This window comes from Rhipicephalus sanguineus, chromosome 1 (genome assembly GCF_013339695.2).
Source record: "Rhipicephalus sanguineus isolate Rsan-2018 chromosome 1, BIME_Rsan_1.4, whole genome shotgun sequence".
NCBI classification, from domain to species: domain Eukaryota; kingdom Metazoa; phylum Arthropoda; class Arachnida; order Ixodida; family Ixodidae; genus Rhipicephalus; species Rhipicephalus sanguineus.
This window is the reverse complement of record NC_051176.1, coordinates 294,485,290-294,511,126: the sequence shown is the minus strand read 5'-3', so window position 1 is coordinate 294,511,126 and position 25,837 is coordinate 294,485,290. Positions and strand designations below refer to the sequence as shown.

Here is a 25,837-nt window from a genome sequence, read left to right as displayed (position 1 = left end):
CCGAAATTTTGCAATTTTGCTTGGGCTCACACGCACACATACAAATGCACGCACGAACATACATAATGTATGGCTGAACCCCCCCCCCCCCGAAAAGAATTTCTGGCTACGCCCCTGATCTAAGAGGAACCTGTGCGATCAACTCCAGTACAGAAAAGAATCGTTTTGGTACTGTGTTCAAACTGCGAATCCAAATGTGAAGCATGAGCTGCCCTGCGCATTCCAAACCTATGCGCCGATTTTTCAATTAGTGCTTCTTGAAACTGACGACATGAGCCAGCTCCTGAGTGTTTTTGCGAACTATCAGGGCTATATTAAATATGTAACATTGTTGAACCTCTGTCGTTTTGGAGGCTTCACAATGTCCAGTGGCCAGTGCTTTCTCGCTGCGCGCTGCGTCTTCTGGCGCTTCCTGTTTCTAGCGCTAACGTTGAAAGGGTATTTTCAAAGCTGAGAGTCGTCACTCGAAAGGAGCGCGCTTCGATCACTGACAGCAACCTCGCAAAGTATGCTTGCATATGTTTTAAGCTTTAAGCTAAGTACAGGTGTTACGCACAAAGTACAGCTAAGTACGCACAAATACAGGTGCTTCGTGTTCAAGTATTTCGCTTGTGCATATATGTTTTTGTGCATTCAAACCTTCTAGAAAAAAATGAAATGTGCTTCGTGCGTTTTGATGTTTTAGTATTCAGATATGAGTTGATCTAAAATTTTGGGGTTTTAAGAATAATGCAGAACTCCGAATTTTAGAGAATTGGGGATTTACGAGAAATAAACTCCGATAAACGCCGAATTTCCGCCAAAAATATAAACTCCGATAAACACCCGCCGATTTTCAAGAAACATAAACGCCGAAAACACGGAGCCCTACAGATAACGCCGTTCTCATCCTAAGCGGAAAATGTGTGATCCAAAGAGGAAAGAAAAATACTTACTTTTCTTTCCTCACCGTGCTCTACAAGCTCCGGTGTCACCCGCTTAAACGCATCATCGTCATCATCATCATCGTTTGACTTCCGCTGCTTCCGCTTCTTCCGTTTCCGTCTTCCGTCTGCATCCGTGCTATCCGTGCCTCCTGCAAACCGCATGGCATGTTGTTGTGTGCGATCGTTTGACCAAAAGTTGTTCTTGACGCTCGCCACGTTCTCTTGGTGACCACGGTTCTATGGTGGTGAGGTTCATACGAGCATACATGCGTTGTTTATAAGCATTTGTTGATCTTCCCGAGCACCACACCGTTTGGATGAGAGCTGCTGTGGCAAGCGTGCGGTGGGGACTCGTACTCATACGGATACTGTGGAAACGGCGCTCGTTCTTTCGTGCTTTGTGTTCTTGCTTTCTTGCATGCAGCTGCGAGTACAGGAGTGATTTTGAGTGCAGTTTTCAGTATTGTTTCGCACAGTTTTCACGGAACTGCTGCCAACATGTAGGGTCGCCTAATTCGCGTGTGTGCTTGCGTACAGGGTGAATACATGTGCGGGTTCCCGGCGCGTAATGAGATATAGAAGTAACTGGTTATACTTAATCAATGTGAAGAAAAACAATACGCCAACAATGGTTTCTGCGTCGTAGGAGAATAGGGCTACCTGCGTCGTCCAAGTGTTCAGCCTCGTGGTTTCAGCTGTTGCCCGCGGCGAGCTTGCAGGGTGTGACATAAGTTGTAGTCGAGCCACCGTAGTGCCAACTCTCTTTTAACATGAGTGGACTTTCGTCGTTTAGTATTTTTAAGGATACTAGCAGAAAGCGACAGTTAAGAACAGCGGCGCAGCGTTATCATGACTGCTCGTCGCTAGACGCGCAGGGGAAGCTTGCATGTTAGGAACTCGTTGAGGAGAGCGTCAGACTCGTGCATTGAAGCTAGTTGAACTTCGTCGCTTAGAGCAAAGCTCATTTGACCTTTGTTCCAAAGCGTCCCAGCATCGCTTTAAAGGTTGTACACGCTTTATATGGTTGCCTTCGAGAACCAGTGAAATCGACGATTGAACTTTTGAACTATGACTAAATGACTGCCGACTGTGCATATGTACATGACTTTTCCTGCTAGGCTTTTCTATTACGTGAGCACGCTGAATCCAGAATAATTGTGGATTAAGTAATGCACATGTTCTTGCCGTCTCTGCATGTTTTCCTGTTACTTTAATTTTAAATTAATTTATTATGACTTAGTAATATTTGCTGTCTTTGTTAACTACAAAACATATTTGGTGAAAGATTCATTTGGAAGGTATACAGTCGCTGCATAAAATATGCAAATAAAAAAAGTGTGCAGTGATTTTCACTGCATACTGCCAGTTCTAGCATATGGGGCTGAAACATGGAGGATAACAAAGCAACTAGAGAAGCTGAGGACCACCCAGCGTGCAGTGGAACGTAAAATAATAAGAGTAACATTAAGAGTTTGGAGATTGCAGAATGGGTCAGGGAACAAACAGGGGTTGCAGATATCCTAGTTGACATCAAGCGAAAGAAATGGACGTGGGCTGGCCATGTAATGCGTAGAACAGACAACTGGTGGACAGTAAGAGCAACAGAATGGTTACCAAGGGATGGGAAACGCAGCTGAGGAAAGCAAAGAGTTAGTTGTAGTGACGAAATTAAGAAGTTCGCAGGGATAAAATGGAATCGGCTTGCACAGAATAGGGTAAACTGGAGATCATTGGGAGAAGCCTTCGTTCTGCAGGGACTAAAGCAGACTGAGGATGGTGATATTTGGTGAAGTAAACTTAAGCACAAAGCAATGACTATGCATTCGTAGCCGTTTTCCATTTTATGACTAGAGTGTGCGTACAGTGGAAGGGAGTTGTGACAGTTATTTGATTTGAATGAGTATTCACTGGCCTCGGAGGGGATACAGCGCAAGAGAAAACGAGGACAAGAAAGGCGACGCACACAGAGCGCTGTGTGCGTCGCCTTGTCCTCGTTTTCTCTTGCGCTGTATCCCCTCCGATGTCTAACCAACACGCCCAAGCTTCGATACTAATTCACTGGCCACCTGGTTGAAGAGCTGTCATGGCAGCATACGTGCATGTTGTAGGGATTTTAGTGTGGTGCTTGGAGAAATGATCTTCCTAGATCTCGATGACATGTTCGGTTATGGCCTGCGTCAATCCAAGGTGCTTCACAGCATCTGGTGCTCTGAATGGCCTACATTTTTCAGTGGAAACAGCAGTTTCCTCAGCTGCCTGACCGTTGGTCGAGACCCAAGACCTCCTTTTTGGACAGTAATCATTGAGACATCAGTAGCAGTTAGTGTTGCTGTACAAACTTGATAAAATGTCCTTCATTTTAACTGCCTCTGGCTCATTGGATGTTGAAAGTGCTTATGTAAATGCTCTTGTTTTCTGCAAACTTACTCTACTGGGCACTAATGGTAAAAATGAAGCCTCATTTTTGTAGGCCTGTTTGACCCACTTATATTTATAACATCGCTTTGTAGTTATCTGGCACAACTTTTATAGCAGTAACAGAATGCAATATGAATTGTGTTGCATATATACCAATTCACTGCCCATCAAGTAAACTTCCATTACTAACAGAGTGCGCACTACTATTTGTGCTTAATTCGCTGGCAGAGACAGGTTCTACATTAGATAGCTCAGTATGAAGTGGAGCTAACTTTGAGACAAACTGAAAACACAAATTTATGGTGCTTACCTTCATACTGCAAGCAAGTGCATACTGGTGAGCCTTAAAGGGACACTAAAGAGAAACAATGAATTGGTTTAGATTGATAAAGTGTGCTCAAAGAACTCTTGTTTAGTTTATTTCACCACCATAGGTTTATTATTAGAGGAGAAAACCAAGTTCAAAGTTTCATTTTTAAATTTCGCGCCGAACTTTGTAATTCGTGACGTAAAAGACTTCAAAGAGCATTTAACGTATTTTGGCGCCACTGGCTCGACGAAATTTCCACAAACTCGTTATGTCAAGTCTCTGGCCCCCTCAGAGGACAATGTACTTCCATTTAACCGATTAGGAACTACGTAGGCCCAAGCAGGCGCCGTCAAAAATATGTGATGTCACGGCAAATGGTGCGGGAATTCCAAGGTGGCGTCGCCACCTGTATTTTCTTTTTGCGCGTTTTCTCGCTTATTAAGCGTCTTCGTGCAGAAAGCATGGTGTTTTTGCTATCGTGAAAGACTACTTTACTAATGCGAGAAAAATCGTTTTGCTCTTTAGTGTCCCTTTAAGACTGGGATGAAGAGATGGTTACTACACGAGCTGAATTCACTAAACATTTCTTGAAGAAAGTAGCAGTGATCAACAAACTTTGGTGGCCATATAACCCTTTCACATGGCCATTTAACCCTTTCAGTTAACCCTTTCAGATGCCACCTATGAAGAACTCAGTAAATTCGTCAAATCAATACAATGTTGTTTCAAGGCACTCGATATTCTATTGCAACAAAAATAATTTCATAATACATTAATTTATGTGTGTTATAGTAATTGCTCTTAATTAAATTATAATTAAATATCTCTTTATTCTGAAGTCATTCATGCTCTGTTTTTGCGTAAATAGAACGAAATCTCAGGCTAGAAATATGGTGCAAATTCTTTTCTAGTTATGTCCACATTGAGCAAAGAAAAATTATACTTTTGTCGTGGCTCGCGGGACGTGGCACATCAAATGGCTCGTTGAGCATAGTAGTGTCTTCAGCAGATTGACCATGTGCAACAGTTCACAGCAAAATGAAGTTAAATGAAGACAAATTTATTATGTAGAAGGTTCATTCATCCAAAGCTCTTTGTATCTTGCACTTTCGTAGCCCCTAGTCGATACAAATAGGGAAAACAAGTGGTGTACACGATTGAGTACATAGCGTCTCAAAGGGTTAAAAGGGAAAATTATCACACTTGACAGTAGCAATGAAGCTACTATGAGAACTCGTAGAGCTTTCTTTGAAAGAAAGCTTTGTGGTTGAAAAACAATTATACTGGTTCAGGAATCCAGCCTTGGCCCAACATCTCTTTAAGGCTCTGTCATCTGAACTAGCCAAGAGTCTACTGGGAAGCAGAGCGATGCTGAATTGGCAACTTGAAGTGTAGGGACGCTGAATGTAGCAAATAGGTATTGAAGTAAGTCTGCAAGAGTAAAAGAAATCAATTTGTGCCACTGTTGGTTAGATGACAATTTTTCCCTTTCTTGGAAGTTCCTCTGCCATGTGAACTTCCTTGAAACTGATTTTCCATTCTCAGAAGTATATTGTGGTAAAGCACAACTATAAAGAACACCTACAGTGGACACCTATTGCAAAATAAAGCAGTTGACAGTAAGCATGCCCGACTGTTTTAAGATCGGCTGGCTGTGTAGCTGTTTTGACAGTATTAGATCTATTGACTGGTCATTCTCGCACCTGTGAGGAAATATTTGGAATGCATCTGTAATGAAACTACTTATTAGCAATCAAATGTTGCTGCTGCAATACCTTTGTTGCCTTCCCCTCTTTTTGTTCCTACAGTATATAATGCTATGTGGCAGTCTAAAGCAATGCCTGTCACTCTGCCATCAACCACACATAATTAAGATGAGCGTTTATATTGGTACTGCAGTATTCCCCACTGGCAGATGGCAGTGACAACCAAGTGCTAACATTTTTTAAATACAAAGCATTTCTTGGCAAACCTTTGGCACATTGAGCGTTTCTATCTGCGTATCTATCTAGCCGCCTACGTCTGGATGCTCTCATGATCGCCTCCTTAACTTTCTGTAGACCATAATTGGCATGGGAGGGTAAGAGGATTTGACAAGTATGACTATCTGGTCATGGCATGAATAACGTGAAAATCCTGTCGTGTACGTCGTCAAACCCTTTCCTCCAGGCACGTGTGGCACCTACCCATTTACTATGGGCCGCGGAGTACGTGTATGTGCCACAGGTAATTGACAGTTTATATCTACCCAGGAACTGTGAGAACAGACATTGGTAATTTAAATGCGAAAGCGTGAAGGAAAACCGACATCGGCAGCGTTGACCCAACAAATGGAAGTTATAAAAATTAGGGTCCCAGCAGGAATCGAGCCCAAGCATTCTGCGTGGCAATCAGGTCTACTACCACAGAACCACGCCAGGTCTAGAAACTGCATTGGAAAACACCCTAATGTTGGTGCAACGTCAATTGTGGTTGTGATGCTGGCTATCTAATTTTACAAGAAAGCAATAAACACTGCATATTGCCACGTGCGTGCTATGATAAAGATGAAGACGACAGCGCAAAGGCTCATACGCGTTATACAGGAGCCAGAAAGAACAAAGAAGAAGAACTCGCTGGCGCGCGGTATTAAAAAGACCGACCTGCTGTTCTTCTCTCGATCTTGGCGTTACGACCTCTCTCTTGACGTCGCGACAATATGTACTCCTACGATACAGGCGTCATATCAGATTTCCGTCTGTGACTCCAGAGTTGGCTCCACTTTTATAGCAGACTAATAACCATTACCTTTGTATTCCTATGATTCAGCAAGCTATATTGAAACATTGCTCGACCCCGGAGGAATACATTAACAAAAGTTACATATGATATTCACATGATTGCACCTTAAAGTGCACCTAGTTTCGACTTAGTATGTACTCTAACGTGAGGGCTGACGTTACGTCGCACCATAAGTTACCCTTTAAACGCAAGCGTTGTTTACGTGCCTGGTAAGACCACGATGTGCACATAGCTACTGCACTTACAAAAACACGTCGATTCACCTCGTAACTCTTGGCTCAAAGCCATAAAATACTGCATAGAAGTACTCGCTGACTGCTTCGCATGAAACAGATTCCCACAACACGTGGGATCTGCCTAATTTTTTTTCATTATGTTTTGTCACCTTGCTGAAGCTGTTGACATAAGCTGGTTTTCTTCTCATCCAGCATGTGTTTACTTTCACAAAATGGGTTGTTGAGTCACAAGTAAAAGTGCACCCAGTAAATACGCAAAAATTTTAAGAAAATAAAGAACAAACAGACATTCGCCCAAGTTGAAATGGCTCCACAATGCTTGCACAGAATGCATAGACAAAAACAAAAAGAAAATTTAATTCAAAAACATTGACTGTTGGGCCAGTCAGTACATCATTGTGAACTTGAGTGAAAAAACTGTACAGGAAGAAAACGTAGACAGGACGTCGTTCACGACGTCACATGCGTGCCCACTCTGCTTTCTTGGAAACCTTACAATAAACAACACTTGTTAGTGAGCGTCTTTCCTGTCCACAATCTTTCTTACCCGTACTGTTTTTTCGCCTAACGACTTCACAATGACAAATTGAATGATGACATTGTCATTTGCTAAGCAGTAAGTTGCTGTGCAACTCTAATGATGACCGTCATTTGAAGTTGAAAATTGTAAGTTGAACCGTGCTACTTTTGGCCTAATAAATATAAATTTTTATTTACGAAAGTCGAGTTGAAAATAATTGCATTGCTGAGAAACTTTCGCTGAAAACAATGGCATCGGTAGTAACAATGTAACCATCGTCATCCTTTTCTTTGTTCTGTGGCAAAAGAAGTGTGAAAAGTGGAGGGGATTTTAAGAAGTTGTGTAAAAGGGCAGATTTTTGTTGTTTTCAAGCAATGTACTGGCTCCCTGTTGCATACACGGGAATAATATTATGCTCGGGCGTTAATGGCAGCATTTTTTAGCAACTGTGCATGCTTATTTGTCATGTCCACGAACTTTTTGGTGACACTTGAATGGGTGCCTATGCTACTGTGAATTTTTAAAGGACGCTGATGACTGAATTTAGACAGCCAAGGGTTTTGTTTCTAGACAAGTTTTTGTTCTGATTATAAAATTGGAATGCTTTGATTTGCAGGGGACACTGCAGCGCCTTTTAGGCTTAGCATTTGGGAAGAAAGAATTGCTTAGGTGGCCATTTATTACAAGCATCATGTCAGAACTGCAGAATGTTATAGAAAAAAAACATACGCTGGACGACAGTGGTGGAGAGAAAGATGCCAAGCGGTTGAAGTCAGATAGTGAGGTATTGTTGGCTTCTGTCTTTATGATCATTTTTTCTTTTACACATAATGAAAAAATGCTTTGCTGTTCTTTACTCTGTTCCAAATTACAGAACCAAATTTTTTTTTCTTTTTGCCCAAGGCACAAAATGCAGATCTCCTGAAAGCGAAGGCAAAGAAGATGGCCTTGTGCATGTGTTACAGTGGAAAGGACTATCTAGGAATGCAAAGGTAACAACTGCATTCAAACAACATAACATGGCATACACTAATAGTATTATACCCATCTATACTTTTAACAACGGAGCTGTTTAAGCTTTTCATTATGCTGCGTGGCGTGAGCATAAACTCTGCCCACCTTAGCTTTGCAATGTTGAGCCTAGTTAAAACTTAGATGAGCCTAGTTAAGCCAAGGTAAGTATAGCCAAACCTAATTAAGCCTAGATAAGGTTAATACTGCCTAATTTTGGCGACTCTAATTAAGTTAAGACAAGCAAATTAAGCCTAGCCCAGCTTGACTTTGCATGTTAAGCCAACTGCACTAGAAGGGAAACTTGGGCTAGTTGGTGATTCATCATTGTGAAGGAAAAAACGGCGCTACAAATGGATGAGGACTAAGGAAGAAAAGCGCCTGTGTCGTGTTTTCTTCGTTAGTCCTCGTCCATTCGTAGCGCAGTTTTTTCCTTCACAATGTTAAGCCAAGTTAAGCTTAGATGAGCACAGTGGAGCCAGAGTAAGTATAACCAAAACTAATCAAGCCTAGTTGAGCATTATATATCCTAATTGAGTCGAGTATAATTAAGACTAATTAAGCCCTATTAATCCACGTAAAATCCCGATTAGGTTAGTGATGCCAAGTTCGAGGTGGTACTAATTACTAGTGTTCAAGTCGAGTCTAATTATGCTTAATTAGTGTTAAGACTGCAACTAATTGAATTGTGTATCATTGAGCCAAGCCCAACAGAGATACTTGAAATATATGTGGCCCAATTATGCTATTTAAGCTAATTAATTCCTATTGAGCCTAACATTGGTTTGTGACCGAATGACTGAGACTCAATCAATTGTGATCATTGCCGGATGACCGAACGATACTGATCGATAATCGATGAGTAGCAAAATCTAACAGTAACTTAGAATAAATTAGCAAAACCTAGCAACAACTTGGCATAGCAACAACTTAGCATAACCTAGCAATAACTTACTCAAGCCAGGACTAGCTAGGAAACCACCATCTCCGCTGTAATTCATCCTTGCGCCACTTAGTGCAAGCTGCCCACATCTTTTATCATTGACCACAGAATGTATGTGCATTTTGAAGCTGCCTCATTTCCTTGAGCCATTTGGCAGGTCTACGTTCCAATTTGAATCGGGCAGAGGAACATCACACATGGCAGTGCGTCATGTTGCCTTCTTTTGCATTCGTGTTTCTGCATTGTTTTAATGGTGTAACTGATTTTTAGTGAAGTTTTCAGTGGCTGTTGCTTATAAAAACCCTTTCGCTCATTTCAGGCTTGCACAGGGTATGCGTCTTTGAAATGCTTTTTTGCTTCTTTAAATTGATAGAAAGAAGCACAGGTGAAACAGATGTGTGCTGCAGTGTCATAGTATTGCTTATACCTCAATTCTTTTTTAGGTTTGTGCATAATTAGCATGATCTCTTTGCCCTAAGTAAATTCCGATTGCTTGCACACTGTATAAACACCGCTATCACCCTTTGTTAAAAAGGCATTTTAACCACCCTCGTGGTTATTTTTTTAACTGGGCTCTCCTCTGCTGCATTTATTGCCACATTAATTTCAAATTAATTATTCAAGTGCATGCTTTTGCTGCACTCTTAAGTGATCACTGTCACAAAACTGCTGTTCTGGTACTGCAGGTGTGCAAAAACTGTGTGCTAGAATACAGTTGTGCTTGATTGCAAAAACTGCTTTGTTCACTGGGCAGCAAAAAAAATGGAATCCTAAACTGACATTGCAGCATCAAACTGTTTTGAAACACCCAGTCTGATGCAAGCGACAGAAACGAGAGGATAGAAGTTATGGTATGTCGAACATTCGTGAGCAAAATCCCAGCTTGACGTTGACTCACTCGCAAGTGTTCAACATGACATAACTTTTGTTCAAATGTGTTTATAACATCCATTTCTGTTGTACTGTATACAGTTCCGGTTCCGGATTACTGAGATATGCTGATTTACTTTGTAACTCTCACAATTTAGGAAAAATCTTGCTCCCTAAAAGGCACATGAAATATTTCATATTTTAAGAACTACACTCAAACCTCATTATAACATAGTCACATATGCCACGTGTTTGTTCCGTGTTTGTTATATCGAGGTTTGAGTGTACACATTATACTTGAAAAACAATTGCATATTTGAAATCAGCTCACAAGTATACATAAAATTGGCAAGTTTCGTCAAAATCGATCAAGAATTTTAAAAATATATTTTAATCAGTGTCCCCCCTTAAGAAAGAGAAAGAGAATGTTATGTAAGAAAAACAGATTAGCTGGATGAGCTTTGTCTCTGGCATGCTGCTTTGTGTTGCAAAACTAAAAACACTTGTTAATACAAAAACTTCGAGCTCATAAGTAGCTCCTTTTACACATGGCACTTACGTTGCGTGCTAGTGCGAACCTTAAGGCACAATTTCTAATAAATGACTTGTCCACAGGAATCCAGGAACCAAGACAATAGAGGAAGACCTGCTCACTGCTTTGTACAAAGGGCAGCTCATACAGAGAGAGCACATAGACATTCCACAAAATGTGAAGTTTCAGCGTGCAGCTCGTACAGACAAAGGAGTCTCTGCTGTGCGACAAGTGGTGTCCCTTAAGCTGCCCACTAATATCAGCATTGATGAAATGGTGACCAGGATCAACAGCCACCTAGTGGATCAGATCAGAGTCATTGGTGAGTGGTAAATGTCTTTTTTTTTATTTTTAGCTTCAGCATTGCAGTGCCTCTTTTTCACTTTAGCTAAGCTAGCAGCTGTATTACATCCAAGCAGTTATTGTAACTTTTGCCTTTGGCTACATTAGAGGAGGCTTTTTTTAGCTTTGTCAGGATAATGAGATGCTCAAATGTCATTGTTCTGATGGTTTCTAAGAGGCCAAATGTTGCAGTCGAAGATCCTCTACAAAGGTTACTGGAAGGCTAATGCTGTATTCAGCTCCTATGAAAATAATCTTTGGTACATGGATTCTTCTAATCACTTTGTTTGTGCCTTCAGACATTCTTGACGTCATTTACACTCTTTCTAAACTTTGCACAGTATTTCTAAATATAGTGCAGCAGCATGACAAAAGTTACTTCAGTAAAAGCTCGTCGATACTTTCCCGTTTGATACATTATGGGTGCACTAACTATGCTGAAAAACTTCAAAAAGAATTTTCACTGGGTTTCAAATCACGCTCCCCCATCCTCGCCTGTTGTCAGCTTCAGCTGTTGCTTCCACTGCTACCTTCCTTGCAATGCCATGAAGCCACCTTGCACACCGAAATTTGTGTGTAACTCGCATCCAGACTTTAGCTCCACATTTGCTATCATTTTTGTGTGGGTTAACTTATATGCGAGAAAATATGGTAGAAGCCATGAAAAAAAAATTCTTATCACCTGGACACACAAATGCTTCCTGTGTCAGTGAAGTGCACAGTCATTCATTTCTTAAGCATATGCTTAGGCTGCAAGGAAATTTAGCTTTCTCTTGACCAATGCCATTGCCTAGTGAAAGGTAACCAACCCTAAGATTTTTACTTCTACTTCAGTGATCTGCTTATCGTTATTTACAGTGTACTGCAGTGAAATGTCATGTGCTGCAAGCTAGAAGAAAAGAATCACTAGTGCGAAGACACAGTGGCAGAAAATGCTGGCATGTTTGTATATACCTAGTTTGTAAAATGATCGAGACTATACAAATTGTCCATACCCATTCACAAATCTTGTTGTGCTAGACGGCCCTACATTATTGTTGGACCATGTTGCAGCAGCCATTCAACATGAAACAAATTCTCCAAATGCTGTGCCATCCTGATAATTTCTTGTGCCTTCTCATTACAAAATGTGCGTTGTCATCCATGCCACTAATATCTGCAGTATCATGAAAACTTTTGTGTTGGGAACCAAGTATTACACAGCGCTGTTCTAGTGTGTGCGTGCTTATGGGCAGAGAGTCATAATTTTTTCCGAGATGCAAACCTTCAGCAGTTGTGAACTACTGGCTGATACGATTGCTTAATTGTGCTGCAGTTCATTTGGTGTGGGTATGTTCAAAACACCTTGGACATTCTGGGCCGATCACGTTTTGGTAATATGCTATGCTCGAGGACATGAGTTTGATTTGCAGCCATCACGGCTGCACTTCACTGGGGTGAAAGTCTGGTCCCAGCCTGGTTCCCAGTGGTCTTGAAGTCCCAGACTTCAAGAGGTACACTGCTGCACACTATTCAGTGTTGTTGAGCACCATGTGTGCAGAGGAATTAGCCCAGTAATAAGCCTTGCTTAAAGTGACACTAAAACATTTTACAAAGGCTGTGCCTCTCCACTTGAGTTTAACGCTGTTGTCTTGTTGTGGTCCTAACAATGTTGTAATTGCCATTCTAGATATCAAGCGCACAACAAGAGGCTTCAACTGCAAAAACAACTGCGATTCCCGCACCTACAGTTACATGCTACCATCATTTTCATTTGCGCCCCCAGGAGTTACGCCTGATGAGTCCTATCGTATTACAAGTAAGTTTTAATTTGGTAGTCTTTCTAGTGTTCAAGGTGTAAGGATGGATGAATGTTTTAACCGACAAGCATGGAAGCAAGACCTGTGTCGCATACTGGATTAACAGGGGCATGTTTCTTGTTCTCTTTGACCTTTCTTCATATGTACACAAGGACCATATCATATATACATTTTTTTTTAAATATGTATATATGAAAACAACTTATTCCTTTTGTTTTGCACTCCAGAGAAGACATTTCTCTCAGTATGAGCTTGACAGAGTATGTTTTAGAAGCTACAAAGATTTTTTTTCTCCTGACACTGCTAAACTTCAAAAAAAAAAAAAAAAAGCAACAGAAGGTATGAAGAATGCTCAAGCACTTTTTGCAAGCTTTTTTCGAAACATTGCCATGGTGAAAGTATCAGAGGGCTAGGGGTGTGTTGCATTTGTGACTGGTATTGATTGTGCCCAATACATTTCTTTGCACTGTACACTGTGTATTGTGAGCAGTTTCATTAAAATTTGCATGACAGAGTATGTTTCTGCTTGTTGAAATATCAGAATTAAAGATGCAAGGAAAGGAAGAGGCCCAGTCTGTGATAGAATTAAAAGCACATTAAATAGGAAGGACTATGTGCAAGAAAATTGTATTTTGAAGTGTAATCCTGATTTGAATCATTTTACAGCGTGTATTTAGATTATTTTTGTGAGCCTGTTCATCATGTATAATTGTTCTTGTCCCATCTCCGGAATTTTTCTGTTTTGATACTGTGCCTCAAAATTCATTATTTTATTACAAAATAAGCTGAAACTAAATTAAGAGGAAAGTTAATTTTTCAAATAAATTTTAGCTTGTATATTAGCCTGGAGCTATGAAAATTTTGCATAATATATGAATGATAGTTTACCTGACTTAAAACACAGTAACGAATGCAGATAGCCTATAACATGCATATCGGTAATAACCCAGGCCTGCACCCAGGAGAATGCTCTGAGTGGTTTCACATGCTGCTCTAATATTGTTAAAGGAGTTAACTATAGGATGCAATAGGAAAAATGAAATATTCTGCGAGTTTTTCTTGCAGAGTTCCTGCTTTTCTTTGCAGCACCAAAAACTGGCAAAATAGTTGCGGACCGGGGCAGCCGGAAAGTGGGTAAAAGTTTTGGACTGTAAAGGGTTAAACTACTTGAAAAAAAACAGAGCTAGAAATAGAAGTAAACAAAAACAGAAGGAGCACGTTTGAGTCTCATGCTGAGTCCAGTTTTTAGTGCTGTTTGTCTTTTTCCAAGTCATGTATCGTCACCAACGTACTACATTAATCCTGAAACTAATTGTCGCATAGTTAAAAAAATTAGTCTTTCAGCCTCTCGTATACCAATCGGCATAAGTATGTCATGAGCCAAGTTACAAGACTTGTTTTGTTAGAAAAACCTAATGGCATTCCTGCAAAAGGACCACTCTTCTTTGCCCTCTCTGGAATGCAGTGAAACCCTGACAAATGTATGAGTTGCCAGTGAGAGGATTTGCCAGCATAGGAAAAAGCTGCAGTCCTTCGGAAGAATGTCAGCTCTTTACGTCCAGGACCCATATTGGGGCACTCTAGAATGCATACCGATTGGTTGAGCTGCAGTGTCCTGCTTGGGTAGTTTTATTTCACTCAACCAGTTCGGTAGTTAAGGTCTTCAGGGTAGCTGTTCAGGAAATTAGTCTTTTTTTTGTGCTTTTCTTTTCTCACTGTTTACGCTAACTCCCCTCCCCTTCAGATTTCACTGCCGTGTTTGTTTTAATGCATTTGGCTGGTGCGATGACATCGCACAGATGTAGGAACCACAGCAACAGGATAGAGAGTATTGCCATCAGGAATACATACTTTCTTTTTACTACCTAATGAGCATGATAGCTCCCACCTGGGCATCTTGAGAAGGCAAGTGTTAGATGCAGAGGCAAACATGTAGTAGTGGGAATTCCTCCTGCCACTGCTTGTCTCACAAAAAAGTGCATAAAGTGAATTTTTTAGCTTTCTTCAAGCGACAAACATGGCTAACCTGAATTTTCTCTCCACAGAATTTTTTTTTTCTGAATATGTACAGTTGGGATAGTTGGTGAGCCATCATATTGATGGAGCAGTGCACTTAAAGGGGCCCTGCAACACCTTTCTTAGTTATATTGGCATAGTCTCATTATTGACGTATGACTCTTCACGAGTCATATGCCGCAAAAATTTTTCGAATCCGTCAAGTCTAAGTGGTGTTACCATATTATAGAGATCACGTTCCACAGCTTTCTCCCTCAACTCAACTCCGCGAGCGCGCGGAGAGCTAGGCAGCGACTCGAGGGAAGGAGTGCAGACGAGCGAGGCTCCGCCCAAGAGCGCCGGCGGAAATTTTTTCTTCATTTTTTTCTCTCTGACGTCTGGGCGCAACCACGTGGTCTGTGCCGCCACTTCCGGTCGGCTTGCGTCGTTCTCGTCGAGCGGAGCCGATGTGTATCGCGCGTGCTTGAAAACTGCGCGTCGGTTTGTAATGTTGGGTGTGCACCTCGAACGCCGTAGTGTTTTCATCGCTCTGCCAACCATGGAAGCAAACCTGCGCGCTCGTTTGGAACGAATGACAGCTGAGATCGGTTTCGGCCCATACTCCTATACACCGCCTCGTAAGACGGCACTGGCAGACGACCCCGAAGCGCCGCCATTACCGGACGCCAGCATTGTTATCGGAGACATGCTGCACGGCTGCCTCGGTCGGTCGTGAGAACGTGCCGACGACGCAGTTCTCAGCTGACGAGGCAACACTCGAACGGCTGCCACTCTCAACGGCAACCGGCGATGGTCAAAAGCACAGAAATATTCACGTTTTCGGCACTGCGCATGGCGAAGAAAACGGAACCACGCAACTACGAGCAGACGAGCTGTCGGTGAGACCGGAAGTGCTAATATTAATGTTTGTTCGGTGTTTTTAACGCGATAACAGAATATAAACATACATATTATCTACTTATTGAACTCAAAATTAACAACGAAAGTAATAATGAGGGTGTTATCGTGATTATAACATCAGCCAATGGTGGAACTGCCGACAATCGCGTCATATTTTGCGGACTAATACATCATTTGTCGAGAGAAGAGGGAGCGATTTTCAGCTGACTTTGAGAATTTATTGTAAATTCCAGGCCGTGCGCATCGCTATAATATTTGGCTCGCGTGTTCTCGGGAGCCTCGACTACCGATCGGCAGCGCTTTTTGAGCATGCTCGAAAAGTGTTGCAGGGCCCCTTTAAGCAAGAGACACGTTGATGCACACATTAAAAAAGACATGCACAAGTGGTGGAACATTTTTCATTTCCCAGGGTAGGGGTGCACTTTGTACAGGGTCTTCAAAGTTAAACTAATAGTCATTTCATTATAAGCACTATGTTAGCTATGCAAAATTATCTTGTGCAGGGAGTTTATGCAATTCAGCAAACTCAGTTTTTTATAACAATGATCATCAGATGCAAAATTAATAATCTTAATTTCTTATATATACTGATTACGACACACATTCATACTTGAACACTGTGACAAACATATTTTAAGACAACTTCACCTTGTTTGATTGTCCTGGCGTGCTTCTGTTACAATATTTGTCATCATATTTGACACTAGGTCAGCTAATTCCACATTCAGGGGCATATATTTAGGCACGTCAAGCCCCACTGTTATGACTTAGCTTACTGCATGTGGTATATTATTTGCAAGATATTAGCTTTACTCTTGCTCTTTCCTTCATTCACGCAGCAATGTAATCAATAGGCTTGAATTGTGTCAATATCCACTTCCCTGAATGCGAAATTAGTTGGCTGAGTGTCAGATTTGATTATAAAAATCTCGGAATTGAAATGCTCCCGTAAGGTCAACCATAATGAAGCTGTCTTTAAATAGGATTATCTTAATTTGTCAAATGTAAACATATTCCACAATAATTGTAATAGGAGATAAGTTTTTGGTAATTATATGTATTAAAATACTCTACTTGTTACCAAAAATTGTGCCCGTCAAAGTGCGTAAGCCACCAGTTCAAGGAGATTTTGCATAGCTGGCAAAGCATGCTTTAAAAAAGTTGCCATTACTTTAATACTTTAACTTTGAAGACCTTGTTAATGGCAAAATGTAAAATAATATGCATTTAAAAAAAAATTTCACTGTTTGGTGTGTGACAGTTACACAGATCTGTGTAATACGTGTTACATTGCCTTGAGCTCAGGTAATCTAAAGCAGGATCATGACAGTGCTGCACTTTGTGTAATGCTGGTTAACATTGCATGGTTTACATGAAAACATGTGGACTGTGGTTATTTGACGGAGTGAAACCTATGATTTAATTGCAGTTTTATTCATATTTGTAAAAATGCTGTCTGCTCACTGTGGTCTATATGTAGGTGAAGAAATACGTAATTTTTGTTTGTATGACCTTTTCTTTGCTTTTCAGGTGAAAGAATAGAAGAAGTAAATAAGGTCCTAGCACTGTACAAAGGTTGCCATAACTACCACAATTTTACATCTGGAAAGTAAGTTTGAAGTCAAGTTGTGTTCGTAAGAGTGAATTATTATAAAGCAGAAAAAAGCATTGAGTTCTAAACCATTGCTAGCCCCATTCCTTAACCTAGTTAACATTTTCATCTTTTATTTAGCTGTTCATTCATTGCAACAGGTGCCTTTGTGTTCAGATGTTTATGCCCGCGCACTGTGAAGAAGCAATGTCCACAAGTATTGACTTTCACGTTGTCTTCTCAAATAAGGCTGTCTCAATCTTTGTAAGGTCCTCGTTATCCAGGAGGTGTGCCTTTGTGCACCGTTTGCACAGCTTGTCACTGGTCAACCGGGGACCATTAGATAGCTTGGGTCAATTACAATCTTAGCCGTCATCTTTTCTGCCCTTACCCCATCCCCTAGTGTAAGACAGCCAACCAGACAATTCACCGAGTGAACCTGACTGTCCTTTATTCTTGTTTTCTCGCTCTGCCTCTCTTTTCATCTTGAACTGCTCATATTCTTGTATATATACTGATATGCACTTAATCTGGAGCAATGAAAATAATGGAAGCAGCTTATGCTTTGCCTGCAGCCAGTTGTGTTCCAACTTGCTGCAGGATGTTGGTAAATGGAAATCACTTAGATGGAACAACTGCCTTTAAATTCATTGGTCTTTTTTTCCAGTGAATGAAAGTCCTGTCAAATAGAACATATTTTCATGATCCACTTAGATTCCATTTAACTACTGTAATTTTGTTGCAACCTCATGCACAACAGAAGAATGTTATAGCTACTGCGCTGCGACGGTGTGTGTAAAGGGTAAACCAACATTAGTGTACCTACTTTGAGCACCTCTTCTTGTTCAAGTGCTAAAAGTTTCTTTTAATTGCAGACTTCTTAACATGTACCGTGTGGCAATAATTAAATGATTTCGCTTCATGGCCCAAAGTCACAATTCGGCTATGAGAGATATCATAATGAGGTAGCTCTAGATTAACTTTATGGCTACTTGGGCCTTTTCTTGACATGAGCCAACGCTTGATACACAAGCATTTTAGCATTGTTTCTACATAAGAATTCAGCTGCTCCATCAAACTTGCAACCTGCACTGAGCTGTGTAACGCTATAGAGCCACCACGGAGGGATTACACTCAAACCTCGTTATAACGAACATGGATATAACGAATTACCGGTTATAATGAAGTAAATGAAGAATAGTCTTGTCATAGCTACAGTGTTACAAATAAACGTTTATAATGAATTTTCAGATATAACGAAGTTATTTTCGTGGCACATGCGACTTTGTTATAATGAGGTTTGAGTGTAGTTGTTTTTGTCTATTCTATGCAAAGGTGCAGTAGTACATTATCATTTGGAAAGAGAGCATGAACAGAAAGGAACAAAGTATCCCACCTCATCTGCTTAAACTTCATTACTTGCCTAAAACTGTGATGTGTGATCGTGGTAAAGCATTGCCAAATGATCTATTGACCATAAGGTCTAGCAGAATCACTGGATTGGGGCCACTGGCTAAACAACGCAAGGCTACTGTCAGTGGCTCCTTTCGTCATCTGTTAGCCGCTGCGTGCTTACATTTGCATGTGCGTCATGCATTCCTCTAAAGGCTGTTTGTTCTGTGGCATTAGTGTTGTCGTAAATTCTTGTATGCATTCTTATAACTGTCTACAGAAGTATGATTTTCACATTTGACCTTGCAGGCAACATTTGCACTGTAATGAGATCAACTACACTCAAACCTCATTATAACAAAGTCGCATCTGCCACAAAAAATAACTTCGTTATATCCGAAAATTCGTTATAAACGTTTATTTGTAACACTGTAGCTATGACAAGACTATTCTTCATTTACTTCGTTATAACCAATAATTTGTTATATCCGTGTTCGTTATAACGAGGTTTGAGTGTAGTCCATGAATTGAGCGCACAATGTGTAATCATCGCACCTTCCATTTACCACAATAACTTCAATTTAGTTGCTGCTGTGAATTTCAAGCACAACACAAAATGCAGGCGCCATCCTTCCAAACATAATAAACGGTCGCTTCAAGACATTAACGTGTGCTTTTACTGACTTTTTTATTGCAATGTGTTGATATCACAATCTTTGTGTTACCGCGGAACATAAATGAGGTGGTGCAAATGTCACTCAGAAATAAACAAAAATAAGAATCTGAACCACTTGTATCACAGGGTACTTCTTCTTAGGCATATAATTGTGGGACTGTTGGTTAGCAGTTACCTGAACAGCCTTAGCTGTGCTTAGCTGTGCTTAAGATTCCCTATTATTAATGCAGTTCTGAATCCATTACGGAGAAATTTTTCGACTTGCAAATGAATTCTGGCACTGTGGTACTTGGATTGTCCTCTATAGAAAAAAAAATAGAGAGAGAGAAAATTGAGTATTACATGAAAATCATCTGTGACATAGCAGTTGTAAAACCGAGTTTCCGATGGCTATTATAACTTGCATTATTCACCATAAGAAAGCATAAGTTTTAGCCCATAAAGCAAGTGGAACATTCTCGCATGAGTGTCATGCTCATAATCATGCAAAGAAAAGAAAACTGTGTTCAAGTCTTACAGTTTTAATGTTCCTGTGAGAAACACATGTGTGAAACATGTTGATGCTTCTGAAATGCTGGCACCATAGAGTTTCTTACAATAATACCTAGAGGGGAATCTGGCGCTAGTGTCTATGCGGGCTCCTTGAGCAGCGCTTCAACCACCATGGGAATGATGGGAAGTACAGGCTTCGGATCTGCTTCGGATGCATTAGGTTCTTGAGATTCGCAACGCTTGTTTGCTGAGTGTAAAACAAAGTGATATGAAGTTAATTCCAATTAAAACTTGCTTCATTCTTTTGTACGTAAAACTTATTGCAAAAAGTTTGCGTGACCGTGAGATGGAACTGAAACTTGGACAAATTCAACCAACAGGGTATGCATTGCTCTGCAATTGTGTTCCAGATTTGGCATCACCAAATAATGAATTATTTTTGTACAACACTTGAAAAGAAGCACGCTTGTTTTTCCCTCGAAAGTACGCATTATCTATTTATGGAAATAACAGTACTGTATTGAGTGAGAAACACTTAACGTATCGTCTGCTGCGATGCCAGGTGCGTCTGTTCAAGTGGTCTACCTCCAACGCATCTCTCGTTTTGTTGTGAAGTCAAGTCAGAGGAGCGCGACGGTGCGTCTACTTAGCTTCGCCGTCGTTTTGCAGCTGATTTGAACGAGTTTTGGTAAGACGCGCTTATCAAGCAAACGTGAACTCGATGCAGTTTGCTGCACTGACATGGGACGCTACATCTGTGCGCAGCGGTGAGTGCACGACGCTTTGCTAAAACTGTCATATACAACCTGTAAAGCTGCAGCGTCGCAGCAAACCAAGAGATCTAGCGGTCTTCAGCCTCTTTGAACAACAAAGGCGCTGCTCGAGTGCTTTGAAACGCACCCCACTACCCATGCCTCGCGAAGAACGAAACTGAAACTGTAGAAAAAGATCTGTAGACAGTTCGCTAGCTAACGCCATCCAATCCGAAGCCTGTACTTCCCATCATTCCCATGGTGGTTGAACGATCGCAGCGCCAGTTTCCTCTCTAGGGTATTGTATGAAACTCTATGGCTGGCACAGTCATGTATCTTGCCTAACTGAACTTCGTAATTGCCTTGCATTTTACGGAGGATTGCAAAAGAAAAGAAATGTGGATATTGATGTGTGTTATGTGAGATGAGTAGATATTGAATACAGAGTGGGAACAAAGTAATTCAAAGATAGCAGGCTCCTTACACACGTTAAAAAAAAAAACACTTAGAAAGTGCCAACTGTGTCCTGGAGTGCCACTTCCCTGTTGAATGGCACATTGCACTTTTTTCAAATGTAATAGGAGCGTTCTGCGTGCTTTGTGTGACAGTGTGGGATTGGAGGGCAATGTTCACTGCCAGTCATCGCATTTTATGAGCCGACAATTATGCTGAATATGTTCTCAGTAAAGCGCCACTGTGTACATTTCAATGCATGCCACCGACTGCTTATCCAGATTACACAGTGATGGTGCTGCCAACTATAGCCTGATCTTACAGCCAATGACCCCAGAACTAAGAGTTGGTGAATTAATTAAACCAATGTCACAGTGACACACAGAAAGAAAAAAAAGACATCTTGCTGGGCCTTCTACTTTTTCTCACATTCACGTCTTGTTCCTGCACTATAGTAGAACACATATTCAAAACTGCTATTGTTCTCGGCTGAAAAAAAAAGGTGTCCAACTGTTTCCTTTTTCTTTCATCAGGAAATCTGAAGACCCAAGTGCAATGAGGTTCATGATATCTGCAGAGGCAAGAGCTTTGGTGTTTTGTGCTCCTACATGCATGCTTGCTTCTTTCACCAGTGGCTGACCCTCGAGGCCTGTCTATTTCAGTGTGGGCAGCCTTTCATTCAGCGGGATATGGAGTTTCTGCAGATTAGGATCAAGGGCCAGAGTTTTATGCTTCACCAGATACGAAAGATGGTCGGTCTGGTCATTGCCATCATGCGTGGGCACACGGACCAGTCTACCATCCGCCGGGCATGGGGCCCTGAACGGGCAAGTGAATTTTTGACCTTTCACAGCATTCCCATCGGCGTTTAGGAGTGGTTACTTCCATTTTGCTCGAAGTGCCTATGTCAACCTGGCAGTTAGGATTGGTGTAGATATAACAGATCCATTTATATGCTTTAGTTTCAGTGAAGTGCTGCTTTGGCTATTTGTGTGGGAGTGGTACTTTTATTAACTAGTGATAGCGTGCATTCTCAATGGTAGGGCTACCAGAAATGTGGCAAATATGCAGAATATTATATTTAAATAATCGTTTAATGAAGCTCTCAGCGACTGGCAGCTTCTGTAAGTACTGAAGAAATGATCATAGAGTGAGCATTCCTTAGCTCCAAACTAATTTACTGTGGCAATGCGCAAACTTCCCACTGCGAAGACCTCCACCTTCTTTTTGGTTGCCTACTTTTCCCTCAAATAATCGTGCTCAAGCACCTTTGGGAACTAGATAAGAAGCCAGTGGTTATAGGATGGTCATTTGTGAGGAAGCCTGTGGTTGTATGAAAATGCTTAGAAATTTGGAAAAATGTAAATTACCTCCAGTGGGTAACTACACAGGTTCTGTGGTATTACAGAAGTAAAAGTGTGCATTAGCTATGTTCCGACTTTATCTTACTTCTGCTGTATGCAACTTCTTATGACATAGTAGTGCATATTGTGAAGTTTGAAATAATATGCATGGAAACACTTTAGCACTCTCAGGCTTCCTATGTCAATGTAGGCTAGATTCATTTCATTTAACTATAAATTAGGAATGTTTTATTCACAGCTGTTTGACAAAAGCTTATGAAAGTTTTTTGTTGTTGTTGTTGCTGTTGAAGGTAGTCCAACCTTGTACTATATATTTGAAAAATATTTGATTCAGACAGTCTTGCTGCATTATGTTTGTTTTCCTTTCTTTCGTGTACTATTAATATGATGTTGTGTTATGGTTAATGGAATAATTTTCGAGAACTTGTGTAGCACAGTCATATTTTCTGTCTCCATTAGCCAGTAGGACAAAGTACAAGCATTTGTGTATTTACCTGGCTGATCATTGCCATGTATGCTTATTTTGTGCTGTGGAACACTGTTTTCACATGCATGACAAAGAAAAGTTTACATCAGCTTGCCTTTGTCTTGTCAAGAACAGTTTCTGTGTAGTGCGGATAATGTCATCCTTGTCCACTACAGCATTGCTTGTTCTGGCCCCTGCAACACTACCACTCGCAGTCTGTGGAGCACAAAACCACCAATCTCCAATATTGCCACGCCCACTTCTTGTTTTATTTTTATATATTCGAGTTTCACCCACAAAAGCTGTTAGCAACTGTCGGCACAGATCGCGCAGCAGTGTTCGTGAAGCTTCACGATTGTCTGAGATCATTTTGTCAAGATCACATGCAGGATGTGAATAGTCGAGTTTTTTCTAAAGCTTTAGCAAGCACCAGTGATAACGCTAGAACCTTCGATGCTGCATGTATAAATACCGACGCGCCTTACTGCAGATCAGATTATCCATGGCCGACGCTCTGTTCGCCGCTATCAGTGCACAGTGCGTATGGCTGTAGTTTGACTTTCCGTTTCCCGGCCACAAGTTCGGCCAAATGAAGAGTTTCATCTTGGACACGCCGGCTGCTGCCTTTGTCAATGTCACGACCCTGTGATTATATGCACACTGTTCCAGTAACGTGTTCATAACGTGATGAAGATGGGGGGTAGATGTGGCCTGCTGACAACAAAAAAATTATGTGTCGATGAGTCGGTGGCGACAGCAGTCATTGTCAGCATAATGGAATGGGCAGATAGACTGGACTGACAAAGCAAACCCAATTTCAAGCTGTGGCAGTAAATTTTACAACAGAAATTTCAGTTTTGTGGTACTGTTTCTTTTTGTAGCATGTGTAATGCTTTGACTGTTTAGTTGACTTCTACTAGAGAGCATTTGCACTATTTTGGTAAACTTGGTACTTACCACTTCTTAATTCTCGAGGTGTGCATATAACATGTTTCTGTGTAACAGGTGCATATATAACAGGTTTCATACTTCCCATGCCTCTTTCAAATTCAGCTGGACATCCCCATTGCACCACCACTAGGCCTGATGCTTGAGCACTTGCACTATGACCGCTACAATAAGCGCTACGGTGGAGATGGTCTGCATGAGCCACTCTGTTGGGAGGCAAAGCAGGTGTGTGTCACTGTGCATTTCATTTGTTATGACAAGAGACTTGGAGAAGCTCATGTCCCACATATGTATGTTTGTCTTCAAGCCACTGAGCCCACTGGTACCAATTCTGTGCTGATGTATTGAACTATGGCTTGTTCACTTATACAGCAAATATACTTGTGAATTAAACAAAACTGTTGATGCATTCAGTATGTGTCACGCTGATGCTTGGCACATGCATACTGCTCATGCCAACTGTGTTACACTGTCGGATGCCAGCACAATAGTTTTGCAGATAAATTTATTCCTGAGTGCCTCTCAGTTATGTAGGAAAACATTACAAAACATCTTTCCTATAGACGTGTTGCATTTGTAATGTTATTGTTAGTTGCATTTGAAATGCGTAGCATTTACTTCCTAAAGTAACTCATTGTCATCCAATATTTTTTGGCAGCTAAAATTCAACCATTTGGCCATTACGTAACGTAATGCAAGTTTGATAGTTTCATAATAAGTGCATCTCCCCTACAATTGTTTTGTCAGTACCACATACTTTATTTAAATTTGCTGTCATTTTTATTGCGGTAGCAATTATATAGACACTCCAAATGAAAATTTGCAGTCACTGTCACTGCGGTTTCTATAGAAAATCCAAGTGCAGTAAGATCCTATTGTGTGCAGTAAACTGCATAATCAAAGGCAGTGTGCCGGGGTAATTAGATTGAGTGCATGGTGGTAAGGAAGACTATGAAGGGTAGGTGCAGTAGAGAGGGGAGGCAAATGGTTGGTAAGAGGGGAAGTAGGTGAAGTGTGCGTTTCCTCCATCAGTCAATGCAGCAGATGTGGTGGGGCTGTTCCGTTGCTTCATGCAGTGCCACTTGAAAGGGCAGGAGGGAGATGTGGTTGACGTGTAAGAAAAGGATGCCACTTCTATAGCCCTGCAGGGGAGCACGTAAAAGGTGGCGGAGGGGTCAAAAGCCGAGCGAGCTGAGGTGGCTGGTCACATTATGTGCATTCTCTGCATGCCTAATGTTGGAGGTCAAGTTATCTCAGAGAAGTGGGAGGCAGTCTGATACTCTTGCTCACTTCTGTTTACATTTATCATGCTGGCATTGTGAAAGCCAGCATTCGAGGCCATCGAGTGGGATGTTTTTCATGCCTACCTCACACAACACGCACGTTTGTTAATTTTTAAGTGACTGTTTTCTGCACTATATAGGGCTGTTAAAAATATGAACCCTACTTTGTGTAGTTGTCTAGCACAATGCTATCTCTATCAAATTATCAGTGCCCTACTTTTTGGGCACATGTGACTTCTTTCTCTCCTCATGCAACAATAATAATAATTTTCATTTGGACTATATTAAAGAGGGAAATTATATATAATCTCTGTGAAGGCGGTTGTGTGTGAAAGGAAGTTGTATGCTGCCATGTAAAAGTGCAACTGCTCTATCAAACTACTAATCTCAGTTTTTGTGGGTTCACTGTCAGTCTGTACTTTTTGTTTCAGCTCAAATGCAGTTGGAACAACACTTGAACAAGCTATTCATACCTACCAGCAACTGCAGCAAGCATTAACATTGGTTGCTGAGAGATTTCTTGGCTTAACATCTCCAATAGTGACAAAAAAAGAAAGGCTAAATCAGTTTATAGTGATGAATTGTTCTTTGAAAACTCCATTTACGATAGTGTCATGATAATAGGTTGATAATGAGAAGAGAAAATGAAAGCCAAAGTTTCATTTCATTTTTAACTTTCACGCTGAAACCACAACACCAGTACGTCATTGCAACATCATTCACTTTCAAAGTATTTTTTTGTATTTAGGTCACTTTGGCTCCTTTAATTTTTTCATTCATTTTTACAAATAAAGAATTATTGATGCTTAAGTAGAT

At 41.0% G+C, this 25,837-nt stretch overlaps 1 protein-coding gene across 1 annotated transcript in view; it reads left to right on the top strand.

Annotated features, from left to right (window-relative positions):
- The first annotated feature begins 1,044 nt into the window (after positions 1 to 1,044).
- The window catches only part of LOC119379296 (pseudouridylate synthase 1 homolog), a 36,856-nt gene continuing 12,063 nt past the window's right edge, over positions 1,045 to 25,837 (top strand). Inside the window, exons 1-9 of the mRNA XM_037648563.2 lie at positions 1,045 to 1,171; positions 7,808 to 7,975; positions 8,095 to 8,183; positions 10,631 to 10,869; positions 12,559 to 12,687; positions 17,135 to 17,213; positions 21,494 to 21,539; positions 21,623 to 21,787; positions 23,844 to 23,963. Coding sequence (XP_037504491.1) covers positions 1,166 to 1,171; positions 7,808 to 7,975; positions 8,095 to 8,183; positions 10,631 to 10,869; positions 12,559 to 12,687; positions 17,135 to 17,213; positions 21,494 to 21,539; positions 21,623 to 21,787; positions 23,844 to 23,963 — 1,041 coding nt within the window. The 5' untranslated portion in view covers positions 1,045 to 1,165. The remainder of the gene's footprint in view (positions 1,172 to 7,807; positions 7,976 to 8,094; positions 8,184 to 10,630; positions 10,870 to 12,558; positions 12,688 to 17,134; positions 17,214 to 21,493; positions 21,540 to 21,622; positions 21,788 to 23,843; positions 23,964 to 25,837) is intronic.